Genomic DNA, 16,753 nt, shown 5'->3' on the forward strand with positions numbered 1-16,753 from the left:
AGAGAGCCAGTGCTAAGCATGATAGAACCAATTAAATATATCTGTGATATCTGAATACAAACCAATCTATTTATATTCGAAATTTAGAAGAGAATTTAGTGAACCTTGAGTGGTTTACTTATAAATTGAAAGGGCTGCTGACCTTATCTTCTCTCTCTTCTTTTTTGTGGGGAAAAAAACCATGTTTTATTGGTTCGCAAGAGATTTATATTCTGGAGCTGTGCGTACATTCAGTTTTTTGTGACTATATTACTATCCACATACAAATACATGTGACTATTTCTCCTCACGTGGCAAGAAAAAAATGGTTTGAAAATCTGATTTTCTATTTATCCCTCCCCCAAAATATCAATCAAAAGGCAAACTAAACAGGATGCACACCTCTTAGATCTAGGCTTATGCTAGAATTCTTTTAAAAATACTTTAAAAATTGAAAACTTCGGTGGGACATCTCTGATCCCTAATTGTGCAGTTATAAAATATTACATCATTCTACAATAATGGCATAATGGTCCATAAATAATGAGACAATTTACAAGTGTTATTACAATGTTTGTGGCATTATATATTACAATATTTTCTACAGTCTATTCCATTGTATCACCTATCCTGGTTAGGCATTATAAAACCTTCTATAGGTATGTCTACACTGCAATTAAAAATCTGCAGCTGGCCTGTTCCAGCTGACTTGGGCTCGGGCTAAGGGACTGTTTAATTGCAATATAAACATTTAGGTTTGGGCTGGAGCCCAGGCTCTAGGATCCTGCGAGGTGGGAGGGTCCCAAAGCTCAGGTTGTAGCCTGAGCTTGAATGTCTACATTGCAATTAAGCAGTCCCTTAGCCTGAGCCCCACAAGCCCCAGTCAGCTGGCAAGGGCAGCTGCAGATGTCTAATTGCAGTGTAGACATACCCTGTGAAGAACCCTTAGAGCACATATGGACCCTAACTGGAATCTAGAGACCCCTCTGGAAAGGAGTGGTATACAAGTCACATGAATTGAGTGGGGCACACTATAGCATCATACTCATTTATTGAAGTCACAAAATCATTTACACTGACAGAAGGGTGGATTATGTACTCTGTCCCCTACAAAATGGCATAATTGATTTTTATTACCTCCAAACTATTCCTGATAATCCTTGATGTATGTCATGTCAAACCACGGATATTTCCTGTTAAAGCCATTCCACATTCATCTTCTCACTCTCTCTAGAAAGTCAGGGCAGTTTGTGTGGTGATGGAACTCAGCAGTATTCTTTGAAGTGTCAGTAGTCTGACAGTTCAAAGTAGGCATGCATTGCTTGTTCATTGGGTAGCATTTAGATGACTTGATTAGGAAATAGTGAAGTCAATGGAGTTACACCAAGGTAGAGTTTAGCTCATTGTGTCTCAACACCAGTTCTCAGCAGGCATTCTCCTCATGACGTGACTCAGCATTGTTCAACTCCCATGGTTCTTAACCCTGTGGAGCTGTGCTGGTATAGTAAATACACCCTTTTGGTGGATTCCTTTGTAGTGCACTTTTCATAAAAGGAAGAGCTAGAATCAAACTGTGTCCTTTTAGTTGAAGAGGCAACTCCTCTGTTCTTTAATGTCTTGTACAGTATATGTAACATACAATTCACTCTTTTAGATATTATAGAACTAGTTCATTTCATTTCAAATTCATTTTGTAGGAGAGAGATTGACCACAAACATGCGCGTGTTTATTTTCATGCACCAGATGTCCTCTACCTGATGCAAAACCAAACACTTCAACAGGAGACAGGGTGGGAAAAGCAACATATACACTGAAGCCCCAGTCTCGCAAATTGTTCATAATGTTTCTGTATAAAGCCCAATTAAAGTCTGTGAGGGTCTGCCTGTGAAGAACAACTTTCAGGACTGGGGCCTGAAAAAAGGAGTTCTACCCATAACTAACCCTAATCACTGTTGAACAAAACATATTCGTAGTTTCTAACTGATGCTAGTTGTTGAGATTTTGCAAGATCAGATAAGGTTAGGCAATGTGAAAATATAAAAGACACCTTATTTTTAACCCCCTCACACATTGTCTCCCCAAATATCTTGTCTGATTTGCCTCAGAATGTCCCCAAAAATTCTCCCTTAGTACAAGATCACACACATGACATTTCAGTAGGTTTGATTTAACTCTGGAGTTGTTATTATTAAGGAATATGTGTCAAAAATTGGGCTTATAGTGGAGAACTAACTGGCATTACTAGGGAGAAGAGTATCTAGAGAGAAACTGCTAAGAATGTCACTCCATAATAAAAATGGGATGAGAGTAAGGTTGAAAATTATGCTTTGCCAGAGCAGAAAAACATTTTGGATTTTTAAAATTGTTTCTTTCAGTAGGAAAAATTCACAGTTCTAAGTTTTGTTGGTTTATAAATCTCACTGATTTGGCATCACTACATGTTGTCAATAAGATGCATTTGCTAAAGCTTTTGCAATTCTTTACATACAAATAACAGCTAATAAAGTGTTGCCTAGATCTTGTTTATGCTAGCCATAATAACAGCAATCTGACTTATAATGGTCATAAACATATTTGCATACTTTTGAATATAACTATAATAAATGATTTTCTTCATGAATTGCAGCCTTTAAATAAATTGTTTAAAATAAAATTGGAACATGATCTGAAACAAATGCAACTGCCATTTAACTGGCATTGAAAATCTACAGCTTAAACCTAGACCTTTTCTTCCTTCCCTGACCAGTATATGGAAATGTGTTAAACTCCATGTGAATGGCAAACAAAAATAATGTCTGGGTCTGACTGAAAGTTCCAAATAATCTGCATTTCAAAAGAGGTTAGTGTCAATCAAGTACATTTGAATGGAAAAAGAAAACTATTCAAAACACACAGTAGGGGAGACAGGACTCAAAGAAGTGCCAGGTTTGTTGTTGCTAAATAGAATTTTATTATTTTTTGTAACAAAATTTTAGGGCTGGGATGGATTATTTAAATTAAAGATGGGCCTGAGCCCATTGTAATTTGGATCCACAGTGAATTTCTCAAAAATTCAGGGGTGTATGTAGGCAAATGTGTCCTAGTTCAATGCTTTTCCGAGAGAAAACCAAGAAGACAGACAGATCTGAACTTCCCCCAGAGTTGACTGTGGGTGACTGGATCCTGTGTTTTTGCTCAGTCCCACCTTTAGTGAATGGAAGTGTCAGGTAGAATACTACCAGGGCTGAGATTAGGGTTAGCCTGTACAACAAATCAGCCATGTGCCCTCAGGGGCTTCCAGGAGTCCCTTTTTAAAATTCTGCCACCAAACCGATGGAAGAGTTGAGATTATTTCCCATGCCTGACAGAGTTCACTCCCTCTTTGAATGCTGCTAAATCATCCCATATAAAACACAGCATTAGAAAAATGCTGGGCTTGCAAAGTGAAGCACTACAAGTTCAGGAAATGTTAAAGCAAAGGCTGCCTGTGCAACTTTATCTTTGCCCCCCTAGTAAGTGGTATTATGCTAATCTTTTATTGCATAGAATTTCACTACATGAATGCATACTGTCTTTTCCAGTAACGCAGTCTGAGTACAGGTTGGACAGTGAATAAGAGCTTTGTACTGAATGAGAAAGGGGTCTGTGGATCCATGATTTTCTTTGGGCTAATTTTTGTTTGCAGTTCTTTACCCCAATATAAACCTGGAGTGAATCCAGGGAAACTAAATTCCATGAAACTTGACTTCAGTGGGACTACTTGTGTGGTTAAAGTTAGAAAAGTGCTTAAGTACCTTGCTGAATCAGGGCCTCAGTGTGCCAGATGGGCAGAGTTTAATGAAGGAGGCAGGGGGTTATTGCAAATGAGGGAGGAATCCTCCACTTTAATACGGAGGATAAAAATAAAAATAGTTCAGCTGTTTCATTCTGGATGGGCAGGTAGTCTGTGTGACCCTGCTTACACGTGTGTACAAGTACTCTAATTCTCGGTAATTGAGATAATGGGAATTCACTCAAATGGGTTTGCTGCCTGCACTCTCATGGATTGTCCTGTCCTCAGAGTCCTTCAAGTGAATTGCAGCCTCATAGTCGTTCATTGGCTATTATCATAGTACTGTACAGTATTGTGTATAATCCTGGTATTTGAACCACAATGATGGGTTCCAAATTTGGATCTGAACCTTCTCAAGGATCCCAGATATTTGGATGTGGGATTTTAGTTCAGACCAATGTCTAGTGTATAGACCCACATTATATAATATCTGGTTCATAGGGTACGTCTACACTTACCTCCGGGTCCGACGGCAGGCAGTCGATGTTCTGGGATCGATCCCGGAAGTGCTTGCCGTCGACGCCGGTACTCCAGCTCAGCGAGAGGAGTACGCGGCATCGACGGGGGAGCCTGCCTGCAGCGTCTGGACCCACGGTAAGTTCGGACTAAGGTACTTCGAATTCAGCTACGTTATTAACGTAGCTGAATTTGCGTACCTTAGTCCGAAGTGGGGGGGTAGTGTGGACCAGGCCTAAATGATATTGCATGGACCACTTAGGTGCAAGTAACTTTTTAAAATAGCAATAATGCAGCCATCAGCATGTCCAAGTGATACCAAAAGAAACTGGAATAGTTGCAGAATGTGTTGCATTCAGAGGGTGAAAACAGTTATGCAGTCTCTTTTCAAGCTAATCTGTTCCCCTGTTTGCAGTACCTTCTTACACATCTCACTGTTGTTTGCACAGGCTTCTTCAGAAGAAGTATCACTAAAAATGCTGTATACAAGTGTAAAAATGGAGGCAATTGTGAGATGGACATGTACATGAGAAGAAAGTGCCAGGAGTGCCGCCTGCGGAAATGCAAACAAATGGGGATGTTGGCTGAATGTATGTATACAGGTATTTGCATCAAGCAATCAAAGTACTTTGAAAATATATTAAATCTTACATTTGTCTAACTGGGCTGTGTCTAATATGCTGAAGCCTCCATACATATACAAAGGTGGGTAAAACCCTCAAAAGAAATAGTCTAGCAACTCTGAAGGCATGAACTGTACCATTACGGGCACTGCAGTCCGTGCTCAACAAATCTTATTGAATAGGCATGACATGCCCATGAATGATGAGATTTGGTTAATGAAAGGGGACACCAGAGCGTGAAGTGCATGATGATCTAATGGTGAAGAAAGGACTTTCCCTGCCAGAGTGGGCTGACACAGTGAAAGGCAAGTGCCAAAGGGGCTGCCCAAGTGCGAGGAAAAGCCACTCCAGTGGCTATGGAAAAAGGATGGAGGTGGTGAAAGGCATCAGTTGGAGAAGGGGAGGAATATAAAGAAGTAGGGAATTTTCAGTGCTATGCAGGGCAGAAAAGGAACCGACCTACCCCTACCCACAACCACCTTTTTATGGACTGCCTGCCAGCCCTTGCCAGCCAATTCAATGCTTGTATGAAGTGCTGACAATCAACCAATGGCAGATCTCCTAAAAAAGGAGGACTACCATTGGCTGGAAGTTGCTATGTGCTGCAGTCCTCCTCTGGCAATCTGGGCTGGCCTGGTAAGGGAAAGCCCTTTTTTTTAATAGTTTAATTAGTTCTTCTAATGGGAGGTATAGAGCTATAGGTAGAATCACCTCCAAAGAATTTGGCTTTCAGATTTAAATCATGTTTTATACACCTCTACCCCGATATAACGCGACCCAGTATAACACGAATTCGGATATAACGCTGTAAAGCAGTGCTCCGGGGGGCGGGGCTGTGCATGCCGGTGGATCAAAGCAAGTTCGATATAACACGGTTTCACCTATAACCAGGGCCGGCTCCAGGGTTTTGGCCGCCCCAAGCAGCCAAAAAAAAAAAAAAAAAAAGCCGCGATCGCGATCTGCAGCGGCAATTCAGCGGGAGGTCCTTCACTCTGAGCGGGAGTGAGGGACCGTCCGCCGAATTGCCACCGAATAGCTGGACCTGCCGCCCCTCTCCAGAGCGGCCGCCCCAAGCACCTGCTTGCCAGGCTGGTGCCTGGAGCCAGCCCTGCCTATAACGCGGTAAGATTTTTTGGCTCCCGAGGACAGCGTTATATCGAGGTAGAGGTGTATTAAAACAAAAAAATGGAATTCAGGCTGACATCTTATATACATTACCAAGTTCCAGGCCAATGTACTTTAAACATCTGTGACACTGCACTACACCCCAAAATGAGGAGTTGAAATTGAATTTCTGGTAGAACTTTAACTATAACAGTAATAGTCATTCCATATTTGAAGGCTCACTCCTAGAAATATAGTGTACACATCTGCATATGCTGCCTTCAGTGAATAGGACTGCAGTTTATTCTATTTATTGATGGCTCCAATCATTCTAGCACATTATAGTGTCAAACCAATTTAGGTTCATACAGGAAATTAATCTACTCTGAGTTTTTAATATACTTCTCTTTTTTAATCTGATCATGAGGTGCTATATTAACTGTTGGCTTTGTGAGAAACAATAACCTCCATCAATATTTGGAATGCATGCAAATATAATATAATTAATCTTTCATTCTGTAAATTGAACAGACTACAAAGATCCTGAGATATGACATATTCTTGTACAATACATAAATACACAAACCAATGCCACCAAAGTGATGATAGCACTCAATGAGTCAGTAAGTGTCATAGGAAAATAAAAACCCATGGAGTTGGACTCAGATTCATTGTTCCACAAATTCAAGAGTTCAGGATACTCTGAGTGACTCATAGCAGCAGAAAAACAACAGATCACAGAAAAAAATAGGTTAGTGTAAATAATACTGATTGAGGACACATGAAACTTTTAAACTGGCTGATCATTTTCTCAAATTGGCATATGTGAAACAAAGACTGACAATAGGTGCTGCCATTTGAATCTTTCTCTGCAATGGAAACACTTACTTTGTTACTGGGTATCTCATGTTACTCATAACTTAAACATAAGCATGTTCTAAAGCACTTCAGTGAGGACATTTTGCAAGTCACCATTTAACAAGTTTCAAAGGAAGGCTGTACTGTATATGGTTGGTTTTAGATCAGGGCTTGACAGGGTGGTAAACCCTAAAGCTTCTATTTATACATCGTCTTAAGTTGAAGAAGTTCCTTTGAAATAAAAGGTCACCTTGAACTTTGTTTCATTTACTCATACTAGAGGGTTGCAATTATAAACACTGAAGAATTTTGCTATAGCAAAAAGGGAGGTAGAGTCTTATAAACATTTATGGCCCTACTCACTAAACATTTCCATCTCCTTTGTACATAAACCACAGACACGATGAAATTATTTAACCATCAGCGTCAAATATCTTTTTGTACTTATAGTTGCAGTTCTTTAGCGTGAACTGAGTTTCTAATTAAAGACTAGAATCTGCCACTCTTATTCCGGCTGAGTAGCACTAGTCTCACTGAAATGGAGCCTTTTGTGGAATTAGAGTAAAATGCTGGCTGCATTGAAGTCAATAGGAGGTTTGCGACTAACTTCAGGGGGGCTAGAATTTCACCCCCTAAGTACTACTCAGGATAAGTAGGGATGGCAGAATCAGGCCTTTAGTGTACAAGACACAAAGCAAACTGAATTTTCCCCAGAAAAGAAATAGGACAGATCCTCATCTGGTATAAATCAGTGTAGCTCCACTGACTGCACCAGTTTACATCAGCTGAGGATCTGGCCCAGTGGTTTTAGCAAGCTTGCTTTACATCTATTCTTTAGAAAAATAAAGCTAGGATGTTGTAAAAATGAGTCAGTACAATCACATACCTTGATGCCAATTATTATCTGCAACATTCCTATCACTGATATTTTCCTATTTTGAGGTACTATATGTAAGTCTTATTTTAATCATGTAAATTTCCTCTTCTCTCAGTGGTGCGGGTAGGTTATTTTATATAGTGCTTAAACAGGAAATTAAAAACATTCACAACTGAATTCAGTGTTTACATGATATCTTTCCCCACCATCATATATATTTTCTGAATGAGTCTCTTTTCCTGTTCTGCATTTTCAAGATTGGAGAGCCAGGCAGACTCCTTGAAAGAAACTCTAAATTGAAGTTCTGTGATGATTATATTCTTAGATCCATACATACCTGCTTGCCTGTTGGTCAGTTTGCTGGTTTTCTTTTGAGGGTTGGTTCTGTTAATTGTTATTATTTAGTAATTGTTCAGCAAAGACGATGTGCTGGTTGCTGTGCATAATACACCTAAAGATAGTCCCTGCCCCAAGTTGTTTACAGTCTATAAGGATAAATACATAAAGTGACAAATATTTAATTTAAGGACACGATAGACTCTAACCAATAATGAACCCTGGGCTTGATTCAACCTGCTAGTGCAGGGAGGTACAAATTGTGGCAGTTGACCACATAATGAACTGGATCAGCACATCTCCCAGACACTTCAGCCATATCCTCTCCCTGGCCAGCATGATTCACTTTTGGTTTGTACCAGCTACATTAGATCTGTCAGCAGAGTGGCACTGCAGATGCCTGTGCCCCTTCTAAGTGGATGTTCTGCAAGGGAGGCTGCACCTTAGGTTGCACTAGTAGAAGTTGGCTTGGCCCAAAGATGCTTATCATAACATCCATAGCCTGTCATCTATGTATCTGAGTGGCCTAAGTACTTGTATCTAAGGAGAATGCTGTCTTCAGAGAATGTCATGCATGGGTAAGTAGTTTATTGGTGTTAAAGGGCAATATGTGGGCATGCTCATGTACTTACTTGGTTCCACACTGGTATGTGTGAATTAACCTAAAATGTCTTTTGGTGTTCGAATCCTATGAACGTATTATTTGCAATGCTGCAGGTTTGTTAACAGAAATACAATGCAAGTCAAAACGTCTAAGAAAAAATGTGAAACAGCCACCTGATCAGACAGCCAACGAAGATAACGAGGGAGCGGACCTGAAGCAAGTGACATCTACAACTAAAATATATAGGGTAATAAAATTTATGTAAATAGTTTGTACAATAATTAGGATGTTTGAGCTACATGCAACTAACACAGTATACTATGGTTACACTGAAGTAATTTAGAGAATCGCCTTATGTAACCAGTCACATTGCCCTCAGTATTTGTAGTGTTTACCTATAATTAATGAGATAACATTATTTGAGGATCTAAGGCATTAGTCTACATCAATAACATGTAAAATGATAACTTCTCGTATAGATTCTAGGGGCGGGTCTTGACACTAACATGTTAATTACACATGTGTGTGCCTATGTACACGCACACATTAGCATACACCATTCCACACAGAGATTAGATATATGTCGTAGAAATATCCATGTGATAAACTGCAGAATACACATTAAGTAAGATTTATCACATGGCTGTGCAAATTATCCCTGGATATTTTTACGATACATATTAACAGATCTAATCTCTGCATGGGATGAGTGTATTGAATAATTAAGGTTTTACAAATTATCGTGCACCTTTGACCACCTCACCTTCACTCTTCATGAATCCATCTCCCTCAGGACTACTATTAATATGCCAAATCTCTGAGTACCTGCAAACAGTTGCCATAAAAAAATCAGTCTGACAGAAGGAAACGTTGCTCTTTCTCCCCAAATCCTCCAACACTACCCCCCAAAAAATGCACAGCTGCCCAAAGGCCATGATGGCAATATTCAGTCCTCACCTGCATCAGTGACAGATTTAAATTCAGATACCTTGCTGCCTTCAGGACTAGAAATAGGAGCAAAGGCAAAGCAAGATTTCTGACATTCCAAATGGACCTAGCGTTTGCTTCTAGACCTGGAATGTGCGGAGATATTAGACCTTAAAATCATAATATTCTTAGGTATAGAAAAGCAATATTAAGTCACTTTAAAGGCTTTTAGTGCTTCTTTTGAGCATTACCCAGTTGGGGACACAAAATAATTATGATACATGAGATATAAAAATAGTCCAAATGTTTTTTGAAACTCACTAAAACATCTATTAAATATTTTTTCTGTAACATAAGTGTCATGTATAGAATATATGAGGGTGTGGTATTGAGGTTTTGGGATGTCCACATAACTCACTAATGGCTAATGTCCACATAACTCACTAATTACCAAACCTGGTAACACTTCCACCCCAAACTCATGCTGGTAAAACATTCATACCACTCTATCATGGATCCTTTGTTTATATCTGCAGTCTCTAAGGGGCTAGACAGACTTCTCATCTTGTTGACATCCAAGATGTAGATCTAAACAATCTTACTGAAGTAAGAGATGCTAGATCACTTCCAGTTACTGAACTTTATGGGTTTTTTTCTGCCAGTATAGGAGAAAGTAGAACTTACCCCAGAACAGCAGAACCTTCTTCATTACATCATGGATTCGTATAGTAAACAAAGAATTCCTCAAGAGGTATCAAAAAAACTTGTAAGTACACAAATTAATTACTCTTTTGTAAGTTGTCATTTGGGTTGTATGAAGAGACTACAGGGCTATATTATTATTATTAACATTAGTTAATGTGGTATACTGAGGACTGTGTTTGAACTGCAAGCTGTCACTTTAAGAGCGGGAGGGTTTTCTGGTCCTGTTTGCAGGCTACTGGCTCTGTAACATCTGGGAGCAGCTTAAAGCAAGGTGGGGTGAGTTGTGTCAGTCTGTTTTAGGGAGCAGCCTGTTTTCTCTCTGTTTTTGTTTGTAAACATTTTGAATTCTAAGAAATAAAGCAACCTTCCAGCAAGGATATTTATGGGTTTTTTTATGTAATGTTTCTGGGTGTATGCTGTGAACATAAGTTAACATTCATATGGAAGTAGCACCTAGAGCCCTCAATCAGGTTGACACTGTACAGACATATAGTAAATTACAGTCCTTGCCCCCAAAGAGCTTACCGTCTAAAAGAAGAGTTCACAATCTAATAGTCTATATCACAAAAAAATTCTGACTTTTCAACAAAAATATCAAATCAAAAACTTCTTTTTTTCAGTTTTTGCTTTTAGGATTTCTCCCCCCTTTCTTTCTCTCCCTTTCTTTCACCACCTCTCTTTTTCAGTGGCAAAATGAAAAATAAAAAAAGCAGAAAAAGGGGAGAAAAGATAAAGGGGGAAAGGGGAGGGGAAAATGGGAGAAAACATTTTGGTTTCCAAGTTTGAAAACTAAAAAACTTCAGTTTTGTTTTTTTGTAAATAAATAAATAAATAAATAAAAAAGTCAATAAACAAAACAAAACAACAACAGCAATGAGTTTTGAACAAAAAATGTTGACCAGCTCTCCTCAGGGCTCAATCCTCTTGACTTTGCACTATCTGGGGGGAGATATGTGGCATGTGTGGATAGCTGGCTATGCCAGTTCTATGTCATTTGGGTGTTACAACCACTTCAGTTGTCTAGTTAAATCAGCTATACTGTCCCTTTGCACTGCTGGAGCAATTTTTTGTAATGGTATGTTTCTTTTCCCGTCGTTGTAGTGAATTAATGTAGTAGTTGGCCTGAAACTATGCTACCTTTTGCTGCAATTCCATCAGATCTTACAAGCACATAGGGTTGGGCCAAGTAAATACTTAGATGGGTGACCTCCAAGGAATATCCTGGGTGCTGCAGGCAGTAATGTTAGTTGAGTAGTTGGCACCCTTCCCCTTGAATCCATATGAACTAATGTTCCAGTGTGGTACTGCTGGAGGTGCTGTTACACACATGATATGTAAAAAGCAAAGTTCTGACTACTTGCTGTCAGTAAAGATTTTATGCCCTTTTCATAAGTGTAGGACTGTTAACCCTGGTGACCTGGCCAAATTCCAATCTGGAGATGATATTCTGCCTTTCTAAATTCCCAGTGCAGTTGCAACTGAATACAGTGTCTTTCCTCACTCCTTAATCTAAACTACTGTGCAACATTGCTTTGTAGTGGCAAGCAGCTGCCACAATCCACCTGAAATCCTAAAACCTCAAACTTCTGCTTACTTTTATTACCTATTATATTACAGAGATGTTGTGAGGATTAATTAGTAAATATTTGTGTAGTGCTTTGAGATATTCTTACAAAAAGAATGATAGAAGTCCAAAGTGTCAGCTATTATTAACCATTGTTTTTTTTAAATTTTTAATATTTAGTTACAAGAGGAATTCAGTGCTGAAGAAAATTTTCTCATCTTAACAGAAATGGCTACCAGTCATGTTCAGGTTCTTGTGGAATTCACCAAAAAGTTACCAGGTATGTCACAATGGACCAAATCTTGCTCCCCCGGAAATTAATGGAAAACCTCCAAATGATTTGAGTTGTAGCTTGATTGCTATGTATATCTAGGTATGTATAGCTGAGAGGATGTATAAAAGTATGTTCCATTGTCCCTGCCAATACACACATACCTCAGTTGTGATCTAAAAAACTGAAGCTTTATACTCCAAGAGACTGCTTTGAAAGATGCACACTTAACCAGTTTCAGAAGGAATATCCTCTATATCTATTCAAGGACAAAATGTTCTAGGTGTTTTAGAGTCTTTTAAAATAATGTTGCAATGCAAAATATTGCTCCTTAGAATTGACTCTAACACGTTAGAAACTTTATTTTATTCCCTGTGCCCCCTTTTCTGTGAAAGCCTTTGGGTCAGTGTCATCCACTGAAGTGTGTGTGCTTAGAACATTGGCTTTAAGTGTGTGGAAGGGATGTTTATTCAGGGTTTGTATTTAGACTCCTTGAATAATGAATCACAGAATCACATTGAAAATGAGATTTCAGTTTTTCAATTCACAAGTGGAAAAGGCATTATAAAAATCTAGCATCATGCTACCTCAAGAGGCCAAATGTGTCACAGTTCTAGTAGGTTCATTCTGCGCACATCCTGCCCCATCCTATGTGGCTTCAGGTACAGCACAACAGGCAGAGTTTTTCTGTTTGGGGAGGAGGAGTGCAGAGTATATGCAGGGAAATCATCTCTACTCATGTGCCATGGAATCCATCTCTGTGTGAGGCTCCCCGCACCTTTCTGTGCAGTGTGGCTTGGAGTAAAGAAGCATGGAGGTAGGGCAGTTAGATCCACTGGTCATTAATCCCTACACAAAGGTTTCTTGAGTACTAAGTCCAGTGCCCCATCCACTAGACCAGGGGTTCTCAATGTTTTTCTTTCTGAGCCCCCCCCCACCCCCCAACATGCTATAAAAACTCCAGGGCCCACTGGTGGTGGGTGTGGGGGGAGAGGAAATGAGAGGGCTCCGGGCCAGGTGGGGAGGCTTAATCATAGGCGTAGTTTGACTTCTATATTTGGGGGGACAGGGTTTGGGCTAACTCCACATGGCAGGGCCCCGGGAGGGAGAGCCACCTCCACCCCCTGACTAACCTCTGCAGGCCAGGTTGAGGGGGAGGGCAACCAAAAATTATAACTCAAAGTGGGGGCTCAGCTCAAAAATTTTGAAAACCACTCAGGGTGCAGGCAGGGGTTGGCTAGGGGCCATGTGCAGGGGGGTGGGGTAACTCTGGGTGCAGGGAAGGGGTAGCTAGCAGTTGTGTGCCAGGAGCGGTCGCTGCTCCCCAAGGGCTTTGCCGGCAAGCAGTCAAAGGAGGCTGGGAGTTGAGGAACAGCTGCAGCACTAGGCACCAGCAGCATGAGGAGGAGACGGGGAAGCACCACAGCTGCCCGCTCCATGGTACCAGCCAGAGCAGCAGCTGCCCCGCACTGCCCAGTTCCGGCTTCCTGCCTCTGACCTGGCCAGAGGGTGGGGCCTAGGAGCGATCGGGGAAGGAGGAGGTGAGGGGGTGTGTGTGGAACTGTCTATGGGTCTGCCCCGCTCTGGTTAAGGCACTGCAGTTTATAGGGGGGCAACTCTGCCCAAGGGCTTGGGGTTTCTGTCCTGTGGGGCACTGGAGCTCATGGACCCACTGAAATCAGCTCGCAATCCCCCCCAGGGACTGCGGACCCCTGGTTGAGAACCGCTGCACTAGACCATATTGCCTCTCACCTTCATACATGCACAAATATATTTTTATATACAAATGTGTTAAAATTTCATTTTGTCTAGCATTGCCCTTTTCCTCCCTCTGTTATGGGATTATTTTAAAGCTTCTACGGTATTACAATTCCAATTGTATTTTCTTTTGCAAACTAATGGGCACAGGTTCACAGGAAATAAATGAAAAAAATAAAGTGAATGAGTTTTGAATGGGTTCAGTTCAGCGCTGAAAGATGATAATGCTACCAATCCTTTATTAACACTAAAGCAGGAATTTAATTTGTTATATGCTAATCAAGTTGAAGGCAATCTTACCTGATCCAAAACAAGATTACATACACATACATGTGTGAGTGAGAGAGAGGGGCTGGGGGAGGGAGACTTGGAAGGATGCTAGCCTGCAGTTTGAAAAAGGAAATGGGGAAAAACCTTACAAGATTTCTGTAATACAGATGGTCTGTTGGTCTCAAATCAAGAACAAAGTAAGGCTCAAATCTTCAAAAGTCTCCACTAATTTTGGCTGCCTCATTTTGGGCACCCGACTTGGGCCTGATTTTTACAGCTGCTGAGTACCTGCAGCTCCCATTGATTTCAACTGGAGGAGGTGGATGGATCCTTAGCCCCTAAGAAAATCAGGCAAAAGACTTCCCCTGAACTCCTGGGCTCCTGAAATTAGTGGATTCTCTTGAAAATATTGGGCTTGGAGTCTTGTTAGATTAAAATAACTTTGAGATGGAACTGCAGAAAAAATCAAGCTCTTTTCTGAGTTATGTTAATCAATGTATACTGAGGAAAAAAGGGAGAGGGGCTTCTAGGATCAAATAAAACTGCTATTTGAAAATTTAAAGTAGTGGAGATTTAGCACAGTTTACCTGTTGTGACTTTAAATCTGTGACTTTAACTATTTTCTTTCATTCTCTGTATTATCTTTCCTTGTTTGTGTGCTGCTTCATGGACTTGGTACAGGCTCATTGTACTGGGTTTGTAGTGGCAGTCAGCATGAACTAGGCTTTACATAACCTTCAGTCCCACTCTCGTACATAGAGGCCCCATTCTGCACTCACTGAAGTTTATGGGAGTTTGGCAATTTACTTCAATAGGGGAAAAGCCCAGGCCCACAGAAAGGATAAATCCCTATCCAAAATATAGGGGGAAGCCTTTATCCAAAATAACAAAGCTTAAAAATTGTGAAAAGGAGGCATGAATTTTGATTACCAGCCCCTTCTTTGCACATATCCCTATACAGCAGAACCTCAAAGATACGAACACCAGGGTTATGGACTTACCGGTCAACCAGACACCCTGTGAAACAAGAAGTCATCAATCAGGCTACAGTGGAGACAAAAAAACAACAACCACCACCAAAAAAACAGCAAATACTGTATTGCCTCGGGGCTCATGGCTTCAGCTATGGGAGGGTTAGGGTTGCAGCCGCAGGGTGTGGGGGGGTCTGGAGTCTGGGCAGGGGAAGAGCTGGGGGCTTCTGACCCTCAGGAACATTGGGGCTCAGAGCTTTAGACTTGGGGGAGCACTGGGGTTTGGGGCTTCAGCCCTGTGACTCTGCTCCTGGCTTCTGCCGCGTGGGGGGTGCTGGGGCTCGGGGCTTCAGCCCCATGGATCCATTCCCACCTTCAGCCCTGCAGGGGGAGCCAGGGTTCGGGGCTTTAGCTATGAGGGGAGCACTGGTTTCAGTCCCAGCACTGCCCCCATAGCTAAAGCCCCGAGCCCTGGTGTCCCCCCCCCCCCCCCCAGCTGAAGCTGGGAGTAGAGCTGTGGGGCTGAAACCCTGATCCCCAGTGCCCCTTGCAGGGCAGAAGCCAGGAGTGGAGTCATGGGGCTGAAGCACCAAGCCCCAGCACTCCCCCCAGGTCTAAGGCCCTGAGCTGTGGTGCTCCCAGGGGGCAGAAGTCTTGAGCCCCCCCTCACCTGCAGCTGCAGCCCGAACTCCCCCATGGCTGAAGTCCGTAACGTCTTGTTCAGAGTTATGGACCATTTCAGAATTACAAACAACCTCTTTTCCCAAGGTGTCTGTAACTCTGAGATTCTCCTGTATTATCATATGTAAAATCCTCTTAGGGTGTGTCTACACTGCAATTAGACACCTGCAGCTGGCCCATGCCAGCTGACCCAGGCTTGTGGGACTTGGGCTTGTGGGACTGTTTAATTGCAGTATAGGCATTTGGGCATGGCTCGGGTCCTAGAGCCTGGGCTCCAGCTGTGGGTTTTTAAGTGCAGTGTAGACATATTCTTACGGAGGAAAAGAGCCTACGAAATCCTAGATCAATTCCAGGTGGGAGGAAACCCAAACAAGGCTTCATGGATGCAGGAGGATTTGAGCCATGTGATGTGAAAACTGGTTCTCAAGTCACATTAGCATGGTTGCTGTCCTGTTGTGCTTTTTAAAACACGTTATCCAATAATGAACGATTCCTTTCTCTGAAACGATTATGCCTATTTCCATTGCACTCCTGCCGTTTATCAGGTCTCAGCTATAAAAGTCTAAGGCTATGTCTACACTACTGCCTATGTCAGGAAAACGTATGTTGCTCAGGGGTGTGAATATTCCACCCCCCCTGAGCCACATAGTTACACAGACATAAGTGTTAGAGTGCACAGCGCTATGTTGGTGGGTGAGCTTCTCCCACTGACATAGCTTATGCTGCTCGCAGGGGTTGTTTCTTTATGCTGACAGGAGAGCTCTCTCCTGTCGGCATAGAGCATCTTCACCACACACACTGCAGTGGCGCAGCTGTATCGGTACAGCTGCACCGCTGCAGCAATGTACAGGTAGACATGGCCTAAGAGGTTGATGTCATCATTTCAGGCTGGATTAAAGCAAACTGATATGAAATACATCCTTTACACCTTGGTTAAATCTATATATTCCTGCAGCA

At 41.6% G+C, this 16,753-nt stretch overlaps 1 protein-coding gene across 2 annotated transcripts in view; it reads left to right on the top strand.

Annotated features, from left to right (window-relative positions):
* The window catches only part of NR1H4 (nuclear receptor subfamily 1 group H member 4), a 64,948-nt gene that overhangs the window by 26,180 nt on the left and 22,015 nt on the right, over positions 1–16,753 (top strand). The window contains exons 3-6 of one of the 2 annotated variants that reach the window (XM_065420536.1): positions 4,697–4,849; positions 8,763–8,896; positions 10,244–10,342; positions 12,026–12,125. In XM_065420536.1, coding sequence (XP_065276608.1) covers positions 4,697–4,849; positions 8,763–8,896; positions 10,244–10,342; positions 12,026–12,125 — 486 coding nt within the window. The remainder of the gene's footprint in view (positions 1–4,696; positions 4,850–8,762; positions 8,897–10,243; positions 10,343–12,025; positions 12,126–16,753) is intronic. The other variant, XM_065420544.1, reaches the window with a different exon arrangement.

The sequence above is a fragment of the Emys orbicularis genome, chromosome 1, assembly GCF_028017835.1.
Source record: "Emys orbicularis isolate rEmyOrb1 chromosome 1, rEmyOrb1.hap1, whole genome shotgun sequence".
NCBI lineage: Eukaryota > Metazoa > Chordata > Testudines > Emydidae > Emys > Emys orbicularis.